Source organism: Miniopterus schreibersii, assembly GCF_964146895.1.
Source record: "Miniopterus schreibersii genome assembly, chromosome: 10".
Taxonomy (NCBI): domain Eukaryota; kingdom Metazoa; phylum Chordata; class Mammalia; order Chiroptera; family Miniopteridae; genus Miniopterus; species Miniopterus schreibersii.
This window is the reverse complement of record NC_138110.1, coordinates 52735461-52757568: the sequence shown is the minus strand read 5'-3', so window position 1 is coordinate 52757568 and position 22108 is coordinate 52735461. Positions and strand designations below refer to the sequence as shown.

Below are 22108 nucleotides of genomic sequence, written 5' to 3'. Positions count from 1 at the left end.
TGGGGTCTGAAAGTGCATCATTAGCACCTTACCCTGGGGCGGGGTATCCTGGGTTTGGCGGGGTTTGTCCTGGTACATACATGCACTTCTCACACTAATTACTCATGTATATTTTCAGAGGGGTCACTTTAAAATGAAGGAATACAGATTTAGTGACTTTTCAGACAACAGCTATCTCGGAGTCAAAGCAGTATGTACTAGCTGGGTAAGCTTAACAAGTTCAAGTCACTTAACCTCTCTCTGCTTCAGTTTGCTCTTCTGTCAATGGGGGTAATAGTATTTGTTTCATAAGATATCATCAGAAAGAAAATAATTAATATATGTAAAGCACTTTCGACAGGCCCACAGGCACCACTTTATATGGGCTAGCTGCTGTCATTGTTACCCCAGAACACTTTCAGAGATAGTCCAAATATTGCACTCTCTCCATTTAACAGATGTGGAAACTGATGGTCCAGAAGAGCTAAGTGACCTTCTGTATTAGCTTTCTATGTTGCACAACAGATTACAACAAATGTAGCAGGTTAAAGCAACACACATTTATTGTCCCACAGTTTCCATGGGTCAGGAGTCCCAGCACAGCTTAGCTGGGCCTTCTGCTCAGGGTCTCCCAAAGCTGTAATTAAGGGCTGTGGTCAGGGCTGCAGTGTCTCTGAGGTACAGGGTCCCCTTCCAAGCTCACATGGCTGTTGGCAAAATTTCTTTCCTTGTATTTATAGAACTCAAGGCAACTTGCTTCTTGAAAGTCAACAGGAGAGCATTGCTCTTATCAGGAAGGTTCCAGACCCTCTTTTAAAAGGGCTTTCAACTAATTAAGTCTGGCCCAACTGGTATAATCCCACTTTTCGGGATCTCAAAAATCAACTAGTTTGGGACCTTCATTACATCTGCAAAATCCTTTCACCTTTGCCATCCAAAGGAGCCTAATCATGGGAGTGACAGCCACCATATTTATAGGTCCTGCTCACACCCAAGGGGAGGAAATGTCTAGGCTGTAGACACCAGAGGGCAGAAATCTTGTGGGTCATCTCATCTGAGAATTCTGCTTACCCCACTCCCCAAACTATTGGCAAAGGCACATCTCTTTGGCCCGTAGGCCCTCCAGTGCCCTATGATGGAATTGGCCCGTGCAGGAGTCAGTGCTTCAGCTTCTCAGAAGATTGGCAGGAGGAATAATGGCCCAATATTGTCCAAAACCCGCTTTGCCCAGTTCTCAGAAATATTATACTAAGTTCCAGAGTTAGCTCTCCAGATAAATTAACCTCTGTTCAGAGTTGACCAGCAGTGGGGCTATAGTCACCAGCCTTTAACATGGCTTTTAGTGAGTCTTACCCCCACTTCTTTAGTCCCCTCTTGCAATGAAGACTACTGGCCTGTGTGACCAATAGGACATTGTGGAAGTGACAGAATGTGACTGCTGAGGCTTGGCCATAAAAGACATCATGGCTTCCACCTGGTTCTCTTGGATCAGTCTATGGGAAAAGCCATCCTTATGTCATGAGAACACTCGATCAGCCCTCCGGAGCCTACAGGGTGAGGAACTGAGGCCTCTTGCCAACAGCTAGCACCAACGTGGCAGACGCGTCAATGAGCCATCTTGGAAGTAGCTCCTCCATCCCAGTCAAACTTTTAGGTGATCACAGCCCTGACCAACATTTCAAGTGCAACCTCATGAGACCCTGGAACTACCTAGCTGAGCTGCTCCTAAATTCCTGACCCGCAGAAACTATGTGAGATATTTATGCCATCATAAACTCCTAAACTCAGGGGTAAACTACACAGCAATAGATAATACAGGGCCTTGTGGAGCTAACACCTTACCTGATGGAGCTGATGATGGTAATAAAGTGCTATTTCTCAAGCACTTATTGCGCACCAGGCTCTGACCTACCTCCCCGTGGGCTGTTGGAGCACAAGGTAACAGCTGGTGAAAGCTGAAATCCAAACCCAGAAGTCTTACACTACTCAACAGAGCCCTAACAGAAACTCCTAGGACATTAGTGTCTTGTATCTGTGCTGCCCAATAGAATAGCTGCCAGCCACATGTGGCTACTGAGCCCTTGAAATATAGCTAGTGCATCTGAGGAACTGAATTTTAATTTTTAAATTTTAATCAGTTTGTTTAAGTAGCCACATGTGACTAGCAGCCAGTTTGGACAGCATAGATGGAACAGATGTGGGGGCTTTTGCAAGATCCCAGTTATAAGAAGCAGAGACCCCTTCAAGTATCCTGGGGCTCAGGAAAACCAAGTGTGGCGGGGTCTGGGAAGGGATTTGAGACCAGACTCATTGCTTCAGAGGGGGTTTGTGGGGCCTGAGCAACCCGTGAAGGGGCCCTGAGTGACATAAACCCTCAGATACTGTGATTATGAGCACTCTAGAGTCTGTCTGCCTGGGTTCAAATCCCACCTCTGCCATTGGTGCTTTGCCAATTTGGGCAAGTTATTTAACCTCTTAGCTAGTTTCCTCATCTGTAAAATGGAGGTGTTAACAGATCCTACTTTGTGGAATTGTGATGATTAAGTGGGTCCAGGTGTAAAACACAGAATGGATTTGCTGGTGGCCCACTCAGTAAAAAGGATCTTACTCACCTCACAGCATTGCTATGAGGATCAAAAGAAGTGTCTAGAGCCTGCCAATTACCCTGCCTGCTGAGGCCAAGCAGGCGACGTTAAGTGCAATCGGTGCAGACTGTGGTGAGACAGAGAACCACATCTAGACGGGCTCCTGCCTGCCAGCAGCTCCTAATTGTGGCCATGCTGCCTGAGAGTTGTCAAATCTTTTTTCCCAAGAGAAGTGAGGAATCTGGATTTTTATGGGAAATGGCCTAATTGCTGGTTGGCAACTAATCCAAGGACTTTTATATGTTTATTTTTCAAACACGGTGCCGCCTAAACAAAACAGAGGTAGAGTGCATGGCCCACAGGCCACAGCGTGCACATTCTCACTACTTCCCTCCTCCCAGGTCCCTTCCTGGCTTCTGGAAAGGGCATTTGGGCAGGGCAGTCATCTCAGGCTCCACTGAGGCCAAAGGAAACAGAGCCCAGAAAGAACTTCTTATAAACTTAAAAATCACAGAGGCAGGCGATCTAGAAAGTACCAGGTTTTATTATCTTTTTATCAAAAAATCAGTAACAGACAACAGTGAGGGGGCTACAAGAGATGCTCACTTCCAACATAGCCAGAGGGAAGGACATGGGGGGGGGCACGTGGAGAAGAGGACCCAGCCAGCTGGGAACCCTGGGTTGTGGGGGTGAAGGGTACAGGAAGCGAGACTGAGTCCCCTCACCCCAGCCAGTGGGGTCATAAGATGCAGCCTACCCAGGCTAAGCCACCAAGCCTCTCCTCCCTGGAAGGGAAGGCACAGGTAACAGGCTCCCGAGCTAGGGCCTAATCAGCCCTCCCCAACCCCGTCCTTTGCCCGGAAGACAAAGGTCACCCCAGCAAAGCTGGGGCTGTGACTTGCTAAGCCAGCTTAGTTCTCTAGCTGTTTTGTTTAGGAGCAGAGACCCCTTCAAGCATCCTGGGGCGCTTCTATCTCCAATAGATAGAAATGGTCTTTACCTGCCTGCTCACTACAGTAGCCACTAGCCACATGTGGCAACTGAGCACTTGAAATGCAGTTAGTGTAACTGAGGAATGGATTTTTAACTTGATGTAATTTTAATTGACTTTAACAGCACCTGTGGCTGGTGGTTACTGTATTGGCTAGCACAGCTCTCCAGTTTTCTCTTAAATTTGGAGAAATGAAGGAACACCAGCTGGGTTCAAAGCAGAAGCTAGAAAGAAGGCAGAACTATCTACCCTCAACTACTCTAGCCCAGTGAAAAGGCACCAGGAAAGGGGCAAGAGAAACAGGCAAAACCCCCCTCAGCCACATACAAATTCACTCACTCAACCACCCAGCCAACTTCAAATGGGAATTATCACACTATCTCCTGAAAAAATATATTTATCTATTTTTCTAGGACCAAAGAAGAACAATATATTACAAGAAAAGAGACACAAATATCCCACTATCCCGTACATTATATTTTGGGATTTGCTAGAAAACTATGTCTCAGCAAAAACTACTTCTTAGAGGAAGCAGCTTCCGAAAGGGTCCAAGTCATGGACAGAGGACTATAAAGTCTATTTTATAAAATAGGGAGGGGATTTAAAGAAAAAGAGAAAAGCGAGGCCCTGTCTGAAGCTATAAATAGTAAAAAAAAAAATTAATAATAAAAATCATATCTCCGGCTCTTCTCTCACTTTTGAGAAACAAAAACCAAAAACCAAAACAACAAAAACAACCATTAAATACAAACTTAGCAAGTACGGTGGAAATGTGCCAGAGAGCAGAGAGCGCCTTAGCGTCCGTGCACTCCTGCCCAGGCAGAGAGACTCTACACGAAGGAATGAACTGTTAAACAAACCAAAAAAAAGCCCCACTAAAAATAGATTTACAAATATTCTACAAATCCATTTCAGTATGAACTTTCAGCTCTTCTCCCACCCTCCCTCCCCCCCAAAATAAAAAAGGTTGATTTCCAAAAGTCACTTGAAAGAGCCCCATGGCCCAAGGTATACCACAGAGACTCCTGTAGTGTGGACACGGTGCCCTTTGATGGGCACATCTCAGTTCCTGGCAGAGGGACGGGCTGTGAAAGGGAGGGGGCAGGGAGGAAGGCGCTGGAGACAGACCCCCAGCAGGACGCCCGCCACAGCTTCTGAGGGGTTCTGGACGAAGCGCGGTAAGTACAGGCTCTAAGCAGGGCCTAGGTTCTAAGCTGGAAGATGAAGAAGTCACGCGATCCTAGACTTGCCTTCGGAAAGGCCAAGTTTAGCCTCATTTTTCTGCTGGGACCGTGAGCCCAGAGGATCCGGAGAGGAGCAGGAACAGGAGATGATGCCTCTCCTGTCCCTTACCACGAATCAGAGCTGAAGATGCTGACAGGTCAGTACTGGGCCGCCCACCCCCCCTAAAGTCCCCCCTCCAAAGTCCCCAGTCCAAGCCGGTCGGCGGTGCGGTGAGGGAGCCTCAGGCGTAGAACTCGTTGGCGGGGGCCTTTCTGTAGATGGGCTTCTTGCCCAGGTCGTAGCTGCCCTCGTCTTTCTTCTTCATGCGGTACATGAGCAGCAGGACCAGCAGCACGGCAAAGAGGACGCCCACGGTGCCGCCCACGATCAGAGCTGGGGAGGGACAGCAAGGTGAGAGCGGCTCCTCGGGGCTTCGGGTGCCCTCCCGCGCCCAGTCGCGTCTCTTACAATGAGACAGCCCCCCCATCGCCACTGCCTGTGCCCTGCGTGCCGATGCCTTATCTGATCCTCACCTACGAGATGGGGGTGTGGGGGGGGTCACTGAAGACCACGGGGCCAGCGTGGCAAAGCCACCATTCCAACCCACATCGGCCGAGTCCAAAGCCCGGCTCCTTCCAAACACCCGGCCGACTCCCCAGCAGCAGCGCAGCCCTAACTGAGCCAGCAGCGAGGGAAACTGCAGACCGTGGCAATGGTCATGGACACACACTTAGCGCTGTCCCCCAGCTGTCCCCGGGTGCACCTGTATGAACACCGGCCTACACTTCTGCAGACACATCCGTGTACACACAGGTATACACTACCGTGCACGGGTGTAACACACGTCCTGTCCTTCCTACTATGTTCTACATAATTGTAAATGGTGGTTTATGATCACCAGCTAAGGCCTAACGTCCCCTTCCCTCCCTCCCACTTACTGGCTGGGTGATCTTAAGCTCCTTCATCTCACTCACTGCAAAATGGAAATAACAGCACCTTTTGCATATGTGTGTTCTACGAATTAAGTACATTAATCCACTTAGAGTGCTTAGAAGTGCATAGCATATGCTCTGCACTCATAAACTGTAAATGTCTGTGGTTTCCATCTGGGTCCCTAGCACCTTGAATCGGGCCTGGCACAACAGTAAAGGACACTCACAGCTGGGCCCAGAGAGGAGCACAGCCCAAGGGCACCTGGCCTGTGTCCGGCAGATGTGGGCTTCTAACTCAGGTGGATGCCCTCTGCACTCCGCCAGGAGGCCAGCATGGCTCACTCCTGTTTGTTGAGGGGGCAGGGATGTCTCACAGAATCCTTTCTGTGGCCGATTGAGTCCCCTAATTCGGACTTACTCAGGCTAAGACGATTAATTTTCTTTACCTGCACACACTAAAGCTATGCAGAGAATGGAGCACAGGAGCCAAGTAAGGTTCTTTCTTGGCTAAAACTCTATGAAAAGCAGCAAGAAAGTACCCCCAGGAGATGCCAGGAAGAGAGAATATCAGGCCCAGCAGTTGAGCATCGACCTAGGATCCAGGAGATCGTGGTTCGATTCCTGGTCAGGGCACATGCCTGGGTTACAGGCTCGATCCACAGTCAGGGGCATGCAGGAGGCAGCTGATCAACAACTCTCTCATCATTGGTGTTTCTCTCTCTCCCCCTTCCTCTCTCTGAAATCAATAAAGATATACTTAAAAAAAAAAAGAGAGAGAGAATATCAGGTACCAATCCATTCTTGTCATTCCCACCTTTCCCTCCAAAGACCCCAGCTCTTCTAGAAGGTCAAGGTTCAAGTAAAGACTCAGAAGTGACTGTGGTCCTAGGTGCCAGGTCTACCACTTTCTGATTTTATGACTTTGGACAAGTGACTTGGCTTCTTGAAGACTCAAGTTTCCTTCTCTGTAAGGGTATCGATAGCCATACCCATCTGATAGGGTTGCTGTGGGGACTCCAATGAGGAGGGCACATGAATCACATGGCACGTAGTAAACACTTGATAAGCTCCCAGATGCTGTTTTAAAAGGTGCGATGGGGGGGTCCTGCCTCAGCTAGCTCAGCAACGTAACTTCACATGAAGATCACATCCTTGTACCCTTGTCTACTGCAAGATTTAACAGAGGACCTGCCTTTAGTCCTGACTCTTGCTATGTAGCCCAAAGCAAGTGGTTTGCCTTTTCTGGGCAACAGCTGCCCCATGTATAAGAAACAGTTGCTTGGAATAGATCAGTGGTTTTTAAAACCACTTTTATGGTTAAAAAAAAAAAAGGAATAGGATCCTTAGTTGGTAAAAACAAAACTTTCTGTGAATCCCACACATGCAGCTGAAAGTGAAACTGTGGTTGAAGAAAGATAGGGGAGGTTTTAAAACACTTCAACCAAAGAGTCTGAAACTTAAAAGACTAAATGGTCTCTAGGGTCCCAGGGTCAGGGCTGAGATGGGCTCAAAGTCACCTGGGGTTAGACTCCCAGGAGCTTCATCTGCCAGATACAGGCAAGATCCCTTATCTGTCCTGGATGGAGGCAGGATGCAGGACTCCTTCCCTGTACCTCGAGCCTCCTGGGAGCTACTGGCCCAGCTGGTTGCCAGGAGACAAGAGTTACCCAACCTGGGCCCAGGGTGCCCAGTCACCAGGCTGGTTTAATCCAGACTGGCCGTTGGCCTGTGAAACCTGGCCAGAACACCTCCCTCTGATAATCTCCCCCTCCCCAGCTCTAGAGACCTCCAAGGCTGTCAGCCACCATCGGAGCTGAAGGTCCGGCAGTCAGGCTTGACAAAGCCACTCCTGAAGCCTCACTCTGGGACACAGCTCTCCCCATAGCAGCACATTATAGTCAAGGAGCCTACAGCTCTCACCTGAGGCCAACCACTGAACCTCTCTAGGCCTCAGCTTTCAGTCTGTCACATGAAGGTTCCCTGTGTGCCACCTACTGCGAAAGGTCAATGAAGACTCAATGACAAATTTGTGAAAAATAATATGAATGGAGCCACTTCAAAATGGAGCCGGAGCTGCCACCCTAGAAGAACTGCTTTGCTGGTCTCACACCTCAAACCTTTGGAATGTTAAAACTGGACAAAATAACTTTTGGAGGGACTGCGCCTAAAGCAGCATTGTATTCCAAAAACCTGTTTGCCAAGATAACAGGAAAGCAGATATCACGAGTGAAAATGAAAGACATTCTTTAGAATTAGCATCACTATGTTAGTTTATCTGCTTCCTTAGCTTATGTAACACCCATAAGGAATTCCTTTCTTCTATTCATGTACTTATCCCCCCCTTTTTCATCAATACCCCTTGCCTTCACCTCTAATAGGAACACTATTTGGGCTTCTTCTGCATGAATCAGTGCTTCCCAAATAGCTATTCTTTTGGATCTCAAATAAACCCTTGTTGCCTCTCACCTTGACCTTATATTTTAGGTTAACATATCATACTAACAAATCAGAACAGCCCTTTACAGTTTGCCTAGTTATTTCAGATTCCGTTTTTCATGGAGTAATTATACCAGCTCAAGGAGGTATCACTGCCCCCACTTACAGAGGAGGAAACTGAGGCTCACCTCCACTGAGATTCAAAAGCCTCTCAGTCAAGGTCAGAAGATGTCAAGTGACAGGGGGAGGGGAAGCCAGCTTAATCCTAGGGAGTGTCTGGGCTTTCAAGGGAGGTTTTCAAAGAATGTTGACTTTTAATAATTAAATCCTTAGGTACCAAACCCAGAAGGTGAAAAAGCTTTGAAAATAAGAGAGAAGGGCTTGAGGCAAGTGAATGACTCAGCTTGTCTATTCTTTAGAAGACTTTGATGTGCAATCACGCTCCCCCTCCAGCAGAGTGCACAGTCAGAGCCCCCCCTTAGGGAGGTGTAGTCCTTCAAAGTGGGACACCCTGAGGGTGGCTGTAAAGAAGGGCCCCCAAGGAGCCCATGGACTCAGGTGTCCCCGCCTGCAGCACTACCTCCCACTGAGCCCTCCCCCTCTTCGAGGTATCCTGTGGGGGGCAGGGGCCTTACCTGCCAGGACCTCTGTTCTCTCAAAGATGTTGCTGCTCTGGGCAGTGCTGGACATGGACACTCTGTTGGACATGTCCTCGCTCCCTTCAGGGGGCGGTGGGAGCTTCCTGGGGATGACTTCATTCTCTTCCAGCTCCTTGGGTTCGGTGGGGGCCTGGCTCCCAGGCCCCGCCCTCTCAGGAATGTGGTTATCTAAGGGCACCTGGGTGGGGACAGGAGAAGAGAAAGGCTCAGTATGGTTTGGGGAGAGACCCAGGACAGGGGACAGGGACATTTAGCTAGGTGGAAAATCTGGCTCTGCCATCTTGCTGACTGAACCATGTGGCCCTGGAGCAGAAATCAACTACGAACGACCTCAACAATGATGGCGTCAAATCCTTCCCCTCAACTCTTCTGGCAGGTCTGTCTCAAACTGGGAATGAGTAATGTGGCCAAAGGTACAAGGAAGCAGGTGTCCCCACTCACGCTGCTCGGTGGGTATCCTAAGAGCAACTGCTCTGAAGGGAAGGTTTGGCCAAACTGCAGAAACTGCCTGCCCTTAAATAAGCAATTTTGCCTCTGGGACTCTGTGTTAAGATGCTAACCAGAGACATGTATCAGATGTCTGCTATAATTTCAGAATATCAAAAAGTTATAAACAACTTTTCCATCAATCAGGGGAGTCGGGTGAACTCTAACTATGCAGCCTCCAAAAACAGGAAGAGCATTTAATTATGTGGGGAAATACTCATGACCACTTTAAGTGAAAAATACAACACATAGAACTCGAGATCATTTGATATTCATGTTGGGAAATATCTATAAATTCCAGCAAAGAAAAGGGGCTGGAAACACATCTAAATGTTCACTCACGGTGATTATCTTGCAGGAAAGGGGGCCTACCCATGATCCACAGTGGTGCCCGCCCCCAAGGAGCCCAGGTCACAAATAAAAGCTTTCTTGCAGAGTGAGGTCAGGCCCTCACTTATTCTGTCCCTCTCAACAGGTGTTAGAGAGGAGCCGGGGGAGAAGCAAGGCAAGCAAAGCAAAGTAAGACTTACCAAGTGTTGTATTACTTCAGGGAAGACCTTGGGGTCCTCTGAGTCATCTGTGAGGTCAGAAAGGCTGTGTGAGTGAGGCCAGTTACCCCCAGATAAATGACCCCCGTTCAGCCGCGGCTGCTGGGAGTCCACACTTATAAGCAGCTTGTTCTTGGTTTCCCATCCACACCTCTGCCCTTGTAGGCCCCAGGTCTTTTTCCTTTTCTGAGGAAGGAAAACACTCAGTTCTTCCTACCCCAACCCACTCTCACTATGCCCTACGGGGATAGGTGCAGGCTGGTGCTCAGAAAGCCTAGAGCTACAAACAATCAGCCCAGGGAGGGTCTCAGGGATGGAAATGGTTGATCCAGTTACTTTGTTTCCTCTTATGTGAGCAGGGAGGAGCACTGTAGGAAAATCCCCACAAAAGTGGTCACCCTCCCTGGAGGAGAGCAAATATTCCCTCTAGACCCGCACCCAAGGCTTGCCCATCGCACCTTCCATACCCAGATCTCCAGAGCCAGACAGCTCAAAGTCATCGAGTTCCTCCCCGGGCTCCCCCACATCCTCGTCGTCCGGTAGGGGTCCGGAAAAGTATCTGCCTTCTAGGTCTTGGGGGTCGATGACCTCAGTCTCTCGGATCTAGGGTGAAAAAAGGAGACAGATCAGTCAATAGCCCCCATAATGCTCTACAACAGCCTCTGAGCCCCAAAAGGCAGTGAAATGGGCATTCAAGAAGGTAAACTGAGGTGCTGGAAGGGGACCAGGCCAGAGCCTAGAGCCCTGGGTTCTGGACTCCTCCTGGCGCCTAACTTGCTGTATGACCTTAGGCAAGTCCCTTACCCATTCTGGGCTAATAAAAATAATAAAAGTGGTAATAATCAGAATGTAAATATAGTACTAGGTACCATTTACTAAGCACTTGCTATATGCCAGGACCTGTTCTTAATTCTCAAAGCATGACTTTAACCCCATTTTATAAGCAAGGAAAGTGGACACTAAAGACATGAAATCATTTTCTTTTGGTGATAGAAGTAGCAAATGGAGGAGGGAGGAGCCCATGTTGGGCCGCCTGACTTCAGAGCCAGCGTTCCCACCCACACAGGCCGGCCAGAGGATACGCTATGCCAGGGTTCTATGATGCCGCTGCAGCTGATTCACCCATGGCAGAGAGGGCTGCTGGCTCTGGGACACCTTTCCCAGCTGAGTCAGACTTGCCTGGGACAGGCAGGGCTTGCTCACCCACACCCCAGGACAGCCTCAGGTCAGGGCGTTGTCCAGACCTAGTGACTCAGAAGTGCATAAACATCTCTTGTATTCAGCCTTCCAAAGAGCTCCCACACATCTATTCTGCTACCAACACGGTACACGACATGGAGAGGCATAGCTCCTGCCTTCACAGACCATCTGCTCCAGCACCCGTAAGTGTCATTCAGCCCCTACCCCATGGTCACAACAAAATCTTAGGTCCACCCCAGCTTACAAAAGTAACAAAGGCACAGGGCGGCAAAGAACCTTCTCAAGGTCCTACAGTACACCAGCTACTCTGCTCCCAACCCCTAAGCTCAAGAGGGTAGGAAGCACTCAGAATGCCCTACATCCTTCCTCTTAGCTCCTGGGCTGAGGTTCTGTCTGCCCACAAAAGAGCAGCCTTGCACCAAGTTCATGATTGCACTAATTAATTCAAATATCAAAATGTCTACTATTTGCCAGAAGGGTTAGGGTTTCGATTAAGTTCAATACACACCCCAACAGTTTCTCATCCTCTGTCCCAGAACCCCTAACTGCAGGAGCCTGGGCTCTGCTCAGAACCATAGGATACCAGCTGGAGGGGCGAGGGATGTCTTGTTCTCTAAATTCAAAGAATATGAGAAAATATTAGCCCTGGACAGTCAGTAACTTGGCCAAGTTCACATAGTGAGTTGACTACATAGCTCACAGAGGGAAGAGGCCAGGTCTCTTTCTGATGTCCCAGAAACAGGCTGGCCCTCACCCAGCCGAGACTGCCTGTGACAGGAGGAAGCCTGAGAAGGAATACTGGTTCCTAAGACAAGGTTACCATTGCAGGAAGGGCCCAGGGCCTCCTGCACTCCTTCCACTGGCTTCCAGGGAGAGGCTGGTGGAAGCTGTCAGGCCCTTTCCCTCTTCCTCTCCCACGAGGACATATGCTGGATTCCCAGAAGGGAGCAGGGCCAGGCTGGGAAGAGGCAGTGGGAGGCACCGCACCTCCTGCAGGAGGGGAGAATCTTTGCTGACTGCTTGGCACACATGGGGGTGGGGAGCCAGAAGGGGTTAAGCCCTGGTCAGGGATGACTTCATGACTTGGGAATCAGGAGCTGCTGAGCCACTGGTGTTGGAATTCCAGCCCCCCGCACATAGCCCTGTGCCTGCGGCTTTGGTTTGGCAGCTCAGAAGTAAGGTTTCCCGGTGGTTGCACAAACTGCCAGTACCTAGGGCGGGGTTCCTGTGCTCCTACCCCCTTCTGTTGCAAAGTCCTCTGTGGGCCAGGACCTGAGCGCAGGACCTGTGGCTTACCTAGCTAAGCACTTAGCATGAAGTGGTTCTGCTAATAGATCTTTCTTTACAGAAGTAGAAAAGGGGTGGGAAGGGGGCTCAGAAAGGTGAACTCACTTGCCCAAGTTCACACAGGTAGGAAATGGCCACACTGGGCCAGAACCCAAGCATGGGTCCCCTGAGCCTTTACCCATATACACTTAAACCCACATGCATAAACACACGTGCACATAAAGTGCCCACCTACCCAGGGAGCCCTGTTCGGTGGATGTCAAACTAGCCCAGGAGGGAAAGATGGTGTCATGACCACTTGTTGACCTGGCCTGGAGACCAGACTGGCTGTGGGAGTCAGAGCTCCAAGTCCTCAAGACAGGGGCTGGGGTCCCAGCAGGGGCTGTTTCAGGCCGAGACCCTCCTTGTCCCCAGGAGCCGTATAACGTTGCTTCCTCACCTGCCTTTCGGTGCACACGAGTGTTTCAAAACAACCCATGGGTTAGCACCCACTGGCTGAGCACACACCTCCGCCCAACAGGGGTGAACCGAAGACTAAGGCAAGGCAGGTCCAGCGTCGCTGGCGCCACGCCTGCAAAGTGAGGCCTAACCAGATTTACTCCTGGTTCATCTCTCTTTGTGGTCACCTGGTCACTCATAGCCCTTCATATTTACGCAGGGCTCCTGGAGAGGGTGAAGGGCTTCCCTAAGGTCACACCTGGAGTCCGCAGCCCCGTCAGGACTGGACCCCGTTAGGTACCTGCTCTGGCTCTGGAGGGACCGGGTCCCTAAAGGCTGCGTTAGAGCAGCCTAGGTGCCCTCCTGCAGCAAGTCCAGGTGGCTTGGCAGAATTGTGAGGTGTGCTGATAAGAGGAAACAGGAAATTAAATTCTTCAGCTCCAGAAGCACCCTCTCTGGCTCCTTCTCTGCCCATGACCCTTGACAACAGGCAAATTCCCAAGTGGGCAGGAACTCTTGAAGACGAGGCCAGCATGCCAGGACCAAGCTGCAGGGGCTTGTGGGTAATCATCCCTTTGTGTGTGGGGGGGGTTCCAACAGCCCTTCCCCCACTCTCTTTACAGCAAAGCCCATTCAGTCTGGGGTGGCTTTGAAGAACCAGGCCACCCAGCAGCCAGGCCCAGCCCTGACCAGAGAAGGACCCCACCCTGCTCCTGGCTAAGGATGTGGTCTGTTCTCCTCAGCTCACCCCATCCCTGCCCAAGGAACGTGTATTCACATGTGTGTGCATGCACAGGCATCCTCTCTGGGCCTTTGGGTCTCCCTGTGTCTTTGTCCTCACAGACACACAACAGAAATCACCAGGGGGACAAGGCAGTGGGCCTGGGTCTCCTGGACCCTGCTGGCCCCGTGGCTGGTGCGCACCTGGGGTTGGTGCCTGGAGGGTTAGAGATGCTGGATGCTTCCCACACTATCCATGGAAAGAAGGAGGGTAGGTGCTGTTTTGTTCTAAAGGGACTAACACCTGCCAACAGAAGGTATCTGAGGCCACAGAGCCCAAGCGTCTCATTTTATAACCCAGCAAACAGATTAAAAGACAAGGGGCTTTGCCAAGGTCACCCAAGCAGCTGGCGGCTGCGACAGAGCAGGACTTAGAACCTAGGTCTCCTGGCGCTCAGGCTAGAGTGTCCTCCCTCCCCTCTTCAAGGGTTTTGGTTGCCCCTAAGGGTCTGAACAGGTCCACAGGCAGTAGCTGTCAATCCAGATATACCTCCTTCCAGTTCTTAGGCTACAGGCATAAAGCTAGGAAAAGGTCACCAACCTTATCCCGAAGTCCTACAGCTTTTGTCACCCGGGACAAGCATGGGGGCTGGCGTGGCTATCACAAGTATCCACTGCATGCCAGGCACCAAGCCGGGTTCTTTTCTATATGAGCTCACTTTGTTGGCACAAACTGGTAGGGTGTTCTACCCATTTTGCGGGAAACTGAGGTTCAGTTGGGTTATTCATCTCAAGTCACAGAGCTAGAAAGTGACAGAGCTGGGATTCAATCCTAGATCTTTCTCAAGACTATATCTTAGCCACAACCAGACTTCTCACTGCCACCCATGCTTCACCTCTCCACTCCAACCTCACAGCCCACAGCACACACACACTGCCAGGCCAGGGCTCCAGGGCTCCAGGGCACCCCTTCCCTTTGCCAGGGAGTAAACACCGCTGAAAGTGATATTGCTTAAACAAAAGAACAGAAACTAGGCTGGGGCACCAGGGAGAAGTTCAGGGTCAGGGCTTGGTTAACTATGAACCGGTGCAAGGAGGGAGGAGAGCCCTCCCCCACCTGGCTCTTCCCCAAGGGGGACCACAATCAGGAAAGGAAGCCCCACCCCAGCAGAAAGGAAGGCTCTTCTAGAGCGGTTACCTGAAAAGGCAGGTTCATGAGCAAAATTGTATGAGTCTGGGGCCTTATTTCACACCTTGAACCCTCAGTTTCCTCTTTTTGTAACCAGGGCTAGTAGCACCTGGCAGGATGGGGAGGATTACGTGAAATGTACTAGTGTGTGCAAGGGACCCAGCACGTGGCCTGGTACGCAGCAGGTGCTCAACGACAGTGGCTATTATTAATCCCCATCTGTCTTCCTTCTGGATAAGGGGGTTAATGGTCAAAGAGTCAGAGAGACCTGGGAAAAGCTGAAGCAATTCCATTGCCGGAAAGGACGCGGTCGGAGGTACTTTGCAAACTGCACAGGGCTATACCCTATACTGGATCAGAGACCTTTCCACAACCAATCATGTCCCCTTCAGACTGTGCAAGGGGGAAAGACCCCAAGAGGGGCAGAGACCTGCCCAAGGTCACACAACATGGAGCAACCTGTCCTATGCAAAAAAGACCAGTTGTATTTCAGTTGTATTTTTCCAAAAGGATCAAACGGCAAAGGCGATGGATGCCTGAAATTCTATGCCAGAGTATTGCCTGACCTGCCTTGGGGATAAAAAAAAATTATCTAGAAGGCAAAAACAACCACACACCAATCCCCAACCCGGTGCTCTGGTGCCTAAAGGGTTAAGCCAGGTCTGGGGGTGGGGTGGGGGTTCGAATGTCCTCTCTGCCCAGGCTCTGCCCACTCTGAGGTCGGGTTACTCTGAACACAATCACTCAGGAGAGTAGCCAGGCCTGGCACTGCCAGCAGCCAGCTTTTCACCAACCCCCCAGGGCAACCCATTCCCACAGCAAGGGCTCCAGGATCCTGGGGTGCCAGCTAGGAATGGGGGCAGGGGGAGGGGCAGGGAGCCTCTGGATGTCTCCCTGCCAGGAGCCGATGTCACACCCGTCACTAACTCCCAAGCGATCTTGGGAGACTGCCTCTTTGGGCCTTAGTTTCCCCACCTGTAAAAGACAGTTCTCAAAGAGACAAGCCTCCCTCTGTCTTGAAGCCTGGTAACCAAGCTGGGCACTGCTCCGATTACCGATTACTGGTGGAGACAGCCGGGAGGGGCTGGCTCCCGCAGGGCCTCGGAGACAGAGGTGCATTGAAGCTGGGGTTTGTAATCTAGGCAGCGGATCCTGGATCCGAGGTCCCTGCTGGATGTCGGGCAGGACATAAACAAGCCTCCCTGTTCTCAAGAGCAGAGTTGATAGCCTTGTCTGGGCTGATTAGATCAGCTCTGGGTGCTGGCTTCCTGCCCCTTCAAAGCCTCCCCTACCACTTGGGGAAGCCACGGCTCTAGACCAAGTCAGTCTGTCCCAAAGACATCTTAGCCCAGCTTCCCCAGGGCAAGGAGTATCTCTACTCCAGGTGACTCGCCCAGCCACAGGTCACCCCTGCCCCCATGCCCCAAGGCTGCAGTGGTACAGCCAGTCCCTGCAGGCCTGGCCGTGACCGGCAGGCTCCATCAAGTCACTGTTTCCACACATACCAGCCTCTCCCTGCCTCCCCTTTCCATTACCCCAGGTGTCACCTGACTAGCAGCCTCTTCCACTGTGCCAGAGAAAACTGGGACAGCCGAGTTTGGGCCTGAAGGACAGGGAGGGGGACATGCAGAGTAAGGGGGATGGGGCTGAGTTGGAGGGTCTGGATGGGGAGTGAGAGAGGGGAGTAACAGAGGGCACAGAGGTGGGTGGAAAGTAAAAGGGGTGGGGACTGCAGAAGGCCAAAGCTAGAAAGAACTGTTCAGACCAGAGTGATCTTTTGAGGACTCCTAGAGTTTTCTGAAAAAAGTAAAAAGTTTTGAACCCCAAGAACTGTAACCATCAGTTTACATTTTCAACGTGGGTACAGACCACCTTTCTGAAGCCAGCCTCTGGCCAGGTTAAGAACCCTTGTCTAGCTGACAATACTGAACGAAACTTAAGCCAGCACTTTACAAGTTTGCCAAGCACGGATTATGACCCTCGAGCGACACAGGTGTTTTATAGAGGACACTGGGGCTCCAGTTGGCGAAGTGACTTATTAACTTACTGTGTGTCACTGAGGGTAAGAGGCAGAGCTGGGACGGGGCTCGGGTTTTCCTGGCTGTGAAACATACCCATTCTCCAGGCGCCCAGCCTCCAGCCGACAGGGCCAGCGGCCCCTTGCAGATGTGTGGGATGGCACCCAAAGCTCAGCAGCGAGTTAATAACAAACCAGCTCACGAAGTCAGGTTTGTCTTCTCCTTCCTAAGCGAAATCAGGCCCCCAGTGTTGACAAATGCTGTCTCCTCCTCCCTCTCTAGGCACCAGGCAATGAAAACGCAGGAAAACTGGCTTTTCAGAACACTACCTTTCTGTCCACCATCACACCCCCTCAAAGCCCAAAGTCAGATCTGCAATTCACTCAGTCTCTAACCTGACGACCCCCAAGTCCTGGGCCCTGTCCCAGTGTTCCGAAGCCTTTAGAAACCCCAGCACCCTCTCCCTGCAGGCTGCAAACTTCTCAGCAAGGGGTTTCTACTGATCAGGCCAGGAGGGTGGGGCTGCCTGGAACTGGTTCTTGATTAAATATAAACCCATCTGATAATTAGCAAACAGCCTACTTCTAAGACAAACAAATAGAAGATTTGGGCTCCATCAGCCCCACCCTGGACTCCTCCCTCCCCACCTTGCAGTTCTGGGTTGAAATGGGGGAGGGGATAAAGCTTTCCAGGGACCAAGGGGGGTGGGTTCCTCAAAGGTACCAGGTAGCATCCAAGTAGCCTGGACAAAGAAGGGCACTGTCACTAAGAACGCCCCCTCCCTACCAGGCATGACACTGGGAGCTTTATTTGCAGTCCTGTCATCTCCTACAAGCCTTACCACAGTCCAGACCATCTTACAGACCAAGAAGCTGAGTGGCTGAGTGGCCCATCCTGAGTCAGACAGGACCTCACATCTCTGGAGTTAGCTCAGCCTAACTCCAAACCAATGTTCCAATGCCCTGTAGCCAGTCCCAGAAAGCAAGGAAGGGGTGTCCAAAAAACCAGACTCCTCAGGTCAAATCCAATCTGGACTGTGCCAGCTTTGCTCTATAAAAGACCAGTTGCAGCCTTAGTTTTGCTATAAGGAAAAAAAGAGAGAAAAAGCATTACCTGCTCAGCAGAGGCCAAATAACCAACTTTGAGGACTGGCTAAATTCTATTCTTTCAAAGTCCTCACACAGGGCAAGGCACTGTGAAGGACTGGGTCAAGTACTATTATTTCTGATGTGTCCCCTCGAGGCCTTGGAGATGCTGACTGTCTTTAGTAGGCTCTCAGAGAACAAGGTAAAATTCTGGAGCCTATTGCAATAACCCCACCATAGAGCCATCCTATAGCCAAGCAGTAGAAAGGAATGGGTGGCTCAGGCAGGCCAGCCACCGCTCTCCTCCAGTGACTCACACAGAGCCCTGTCCAGTCCCTTTCCCGAATTTGAAACATCATTTGGAACTCACACCCAGCAGTCCAGGAGGCTGAGGACAGCTAGGAGTCAATTCCTCCCAGGAGGGAGCTGGGGCGGGTAGCCCAGCCCCGCTCTCCCAGGCGCTCATTCAGGCCGCTCAGCACTAAGTTCTTGGAAAAGCCCTCTGTTTCCAGGAGCTGGGGATGGCAGGAGCTGAATGTCCCTCCCCACCCCCAACTTCTCTTGTTCAGGCTCTTTACCAAGAAGGCCAAGAAAGCTCTCCTCCCCCTAGCAGTAAGCTCTCAGGACAGGAAGGATCCTGAAGGGCTCTGGTCCAACCTCCTCATTTTAGAGTTGGGGACACTGAGATCCAGAAATAGGGCATTATAGCTCAAGGTCACCCAGCAATTCAGAGGTAGGACCTAAGGTATCTACCTTCAACCCAAGCAATTTCCTGACCTGGAATGTTCTCTGAGGACGACCAAAGCAAACATTTTGTGTTATCAGACAGACCTTGTTTTGACCTTGGCAAACCACTACATTCCTCTGAGCATCAGTTCCTTGTAAAAATGGAGATAGTCATACCTACCTTGCAGTACACCAGGAGGCATTCACATCAGTATTAAATAACCCCGGTGCCCCTTTTAGAATGAAGTTACATGCCTGAATATTACTTATTCATTCATACAAACATTTCCTGAGTACTAACTACAAGACAAGTGTTTCACTAAAAAGGAATAGAGCAGAGTCCCTGCCTTGGGGGTGTGTGGGTGGAAGTGGTATGTGTGTGTGCAGGGGGGGAGAAAACTCAGAATTTGGTGGAGTGTATCATTCCCTCAACAAATGTAACTTTCTTCAAGGGAGGGAAAGCCTTAGGGTGTCTTTATGGTTTCCAAAGCCCTTTTCAAAGTGTAGGTACTTAATCATTAATAAACTACTCGAGCTGGAAAGGGCTCTGGAGGCCATTAAGTTGAAATCCCATTTTACAGATGGGAAATATCAACCCAGAGAGGGAAAGGGACTCGACCCTATGGGACCCATGGGACTCACCGCCCCCTAAACTGTGGTCCAAATATTCTCCTGGGTGCTTGGTGGCTTTCAGGGCTTCTAAGAATTCCAAAGAGCTCTCACTGGTCACTCAAGGATCCTAGACCCTTTGGCTTCCTCCCCAGCCCTATTTCCATGCAATCAAGGAGAGAATTCTCAAGGAGACCAGACACATCTCTAAGCTAAAGTACACTGATGGGTGGGGGACACTTCCCCAGAACCAACTGGGCCTAATGCCACATAGGTGGGTTGTGCTCCTGGACAGCACCACCTGGAAGGTGGGGGGTCAGACTCCCAAAACAAGGCTGCCTTTAATTGGCTAGGGAGGGAGTGGCAGGAAGGCAGTTCAGGGGAATACTCCCAGCTGGACAAGAAGAACTGGTTTAGGAAGGCAAGCCCTAGCTAAATGGAGAAGAGGCTGGGTGCTTAGCCAGAGTTTCCTTCCCAAAACTTCTGGCACCTTAGGAGGTGGGGGAAACCACCCGAGGGGAGGGCAGGCCTTTGGCTTAAACCTAAAATTTGGGGAGGGGCCCCAATAGCACTATTGGAGAGGACTACTGGACAGATTGATGGCCTAGATGCTCTCTGCTACCTCAAAGTGGTACCCATTTTACCACTCTCAGTTCTCTCATCTGTAGAGTGGGCACGGTACAATCCCCCACAGGTTTTTTGTGGAGTGCTTTCCATATACCCAACCTGGCACAGGGAAAGCACCCAATAAATCATAGCTATTAGCAAAACCTTTCTTCCTGCAGTGAGGTCTGATTTTTCTGGCCACAGCCTTGGGAAGAAAGGGGGGTTGGTGGGCCAAAAGGGGAAGCCCTCTGACCCAGTTAGAGGTGGAAGGTCTGTGACATTAGCCAGGAAGGGGAGCACTGAGGTCAGGATGAAACAGAAGAACACCTCTCTCAGGAAGCAGTTGCTCAGGGCTGAAATCTCCCCCATCTGATGGGTCACCACACTCAGGGCTGACAGCCCTTCCCCAAACCACATCCTTTGGGGACACAGCTGTCTGCTTCTACTCAGGGACTTGCAAGCTCAGCAGTCCCTGAGCCAAGACTGGCACGTGATTGCCCATGCACTGACCTCATAGCCTCCGGGGTCTTTCCCCTCCCATTGCCCAGGCCAACGGGAATCAACATGGCATTCCTTTGGATGCCTCTCGGACTGCTGGACTCCAACACATCCTTCAGGGCCTAGTAAGGACCACTGCACCAGGGAGCAGCAGGCTTGGGTTTGAGTCCTGGCTCAGCCACTAACTTTTCGGCAAGGCTGCCCTTAGTTTGGGGGAGTCATCACCTTCCACCTCAGAATTCCGTGAGGCTGGACAGCCAGCCCCAAATCTTTAGATTCTAAATTAGTCCTGAGTTATCGCAGGATGGGACACAGCAGCTGCCACTCAGAGTAGCATCAGACTACATACAAGTTAAGATGAGAGCAGAGAGAATCTGCTCAGCCCCTAATTAGCTGTGTGGCCTTGGGCAGGTTAGTTAGCTTTTCTAGCCTCAGGAACAGTTTAAGAACAGTAAACAGGGTTGTTGCCAGAATTAAGCTAGTTGACAGAGTCATTAGAAAGCTATTACTCAGGGTCCCATTCATTCCTCACCCGTGGCCTGCCCTGCAGAACCGACTTTCCCCTAAGCAATCCCAGAAAAACAGGAACCCAGAGGAACTGACGATAGGGATTCGCTTCGTTCCCCACCCCACCCCCAAAAAAACTGGGCTTAAGGACAGGAAGGGGGCACAAAGCCCAGGCCCTTGGAGGGCAGATCGCCTCTCCCAGCAATTCCTGCGCCCTCAACTTCCCGCAGATCGCCTCCCTTCTCCCCAGCTGGCTGCTGGGATGAATGACGCTTCAGGTGGCCCAGGACTTCGCCCACGACAGGGACCAGTGGGCAGCGACAGGGAAAGACTCGCGGCTCCCGGAGGCCTTCTCTCCCCAGCCCCCTTCACCTCATTCTCACTCGAGGTGGGTGCTTCGACTTTCCAGTCTTCACCGGGCGAAAGTAAACGCTCTTCTCGCGTAAGGCCCAGGGGAGCCGGGCGAGGCGGGGGCGGCGGGGGCGGCGCGCGGTGAAGCGCGGAGCCCCAACCACCGCTCCCGTCGGCTGTCGGAGGATCAGAGTCTCCACTTTGTAAAGACCGACCCTAGAGAAACACTGGTCACCTCCCGCCGCACTCCCCCAAACCCTTGGCGGGGCAGATGGGGGAACCGAGACTCAGCGGGGGCAGGGCCCTGCCCTAAGTCACAAGCCAGCGGCAACGCTGCGGCCAGAAGTGAGGTCAGGGCTCGGTCGTCCACTCCCCGGTGTGTGAAACGAGGCCCCGCAGGACCCCAAACCCCGCCCCCTCCCGCGCACTCGCCGTCTCCCTCATCCCCAGGCGTCCGGGATTCCGGGGCTGCCCGCTCCCGGCGCCGAGCAGACGAGGAGGAGGTTCGGGGCTCCCAGCCAGCCCCAGGATCACCAGGGAAGGGGGGGGAAGGTGACACCGGCTTAGTCACGTCCGAGCCCGGAGCCCGCGGCGGGGCGGAGGCCACGGGGAGGCGGGACGAGCAACAGGCTGGGGGCGCACGGCGAGCAAGGGAGCTCCCCCCGCCCCCCGCCGCCCCCCGGGGCCTCTCTGTGACCTCGGAGCCAAGTTTCCAACAAAGTTTCCCCGGCCTCGGCATCTCCTTGGGGGTGGCGCAGCTCCCCGATCACCCCCTATCCCAGGCTCCCAGGAACAAAGGAGATCCTGGTCCGCCCCCCCGGGGATCTCCAAGCACCTACCGACTCCGCGGCGGCGGCCGGGGCGCCCACGAGGAGCAGCAGCAGCGCGAGCAGGCGAGCGGGGGCCATGGTGCCGCGGTGCGGAAAGGGCGCGCAGGCGAGTGGCCGCGGCCCGCGGGCGGCCGCCCTTATAGGCGGTGTCCGCCCCGCCCCGCCCCGCCCCGCCCCGCGCCCGCACCCCTGCCCCCTCCCCCA

General features: G+C 51.9%; 1 protein-coding gene across 2 annotated transcripts; it reads right to left on the bottom strand.

Moving 5' to 3' along the window:
* Positions 1-3090: 3090 nt before the first annotated feature.
* Positions 3091-22036, bottom strand: SDC4 (syndecan 4). Of its 2 annotated transcripts, none has more exons than XM_081149072.1 (5): positions 21914-22036; positions 10308-10443; positions 9823-9869; positions 8783-8984; positions 3091-5172 (listed from the first exon to the last, which is right to left on the bottom strand). In XM_081149072.1, the coding sequence occupies exons 1-5, from the start codon at positions 21980-21982 to the stop codon at positions 5021-5023; spliced, it is 606 nt and encodes a 201-aa protein (XP_081005198.1). In that variant the 5' UTR covers positions 21983-22036; the 3' UTR covers positions 3091-5020. The 2 variants fall into 2 exon arrangements, with proteins under 2 accessions (XP_081005198.1, XP_081005197.1); XM_081149071.1 differs by having other exon boundaries at positions 10299-10443; positions 21914-22034.
* Positions 22037-22108: the final 72 nt, after the last annotated feature.

Coding starts and splice junctions, on each gene's coding strand:
- SDC4 (XM_081149071.1), bottom strand. CDS start 21,982: ATGGCCCCCGCTCGCCTGCTCGCGCTGCTGCTGCTCCTCGTGGGCGCC. Junction 10,444..21,913: donor CGGCCGCCGCCGCGGAGTCG/GTAGGTGCTTGG, acceptor TTTTCACCCTAG/ATCCGAGAGACTGAGGTCAT. Junction 8,985..9,822: donor CTGAAGTAATACAACACTTG/GTAAGTCTTACT, acceptor GTCCCCACCCAG/GTGCCCTTAGATAACCACAT.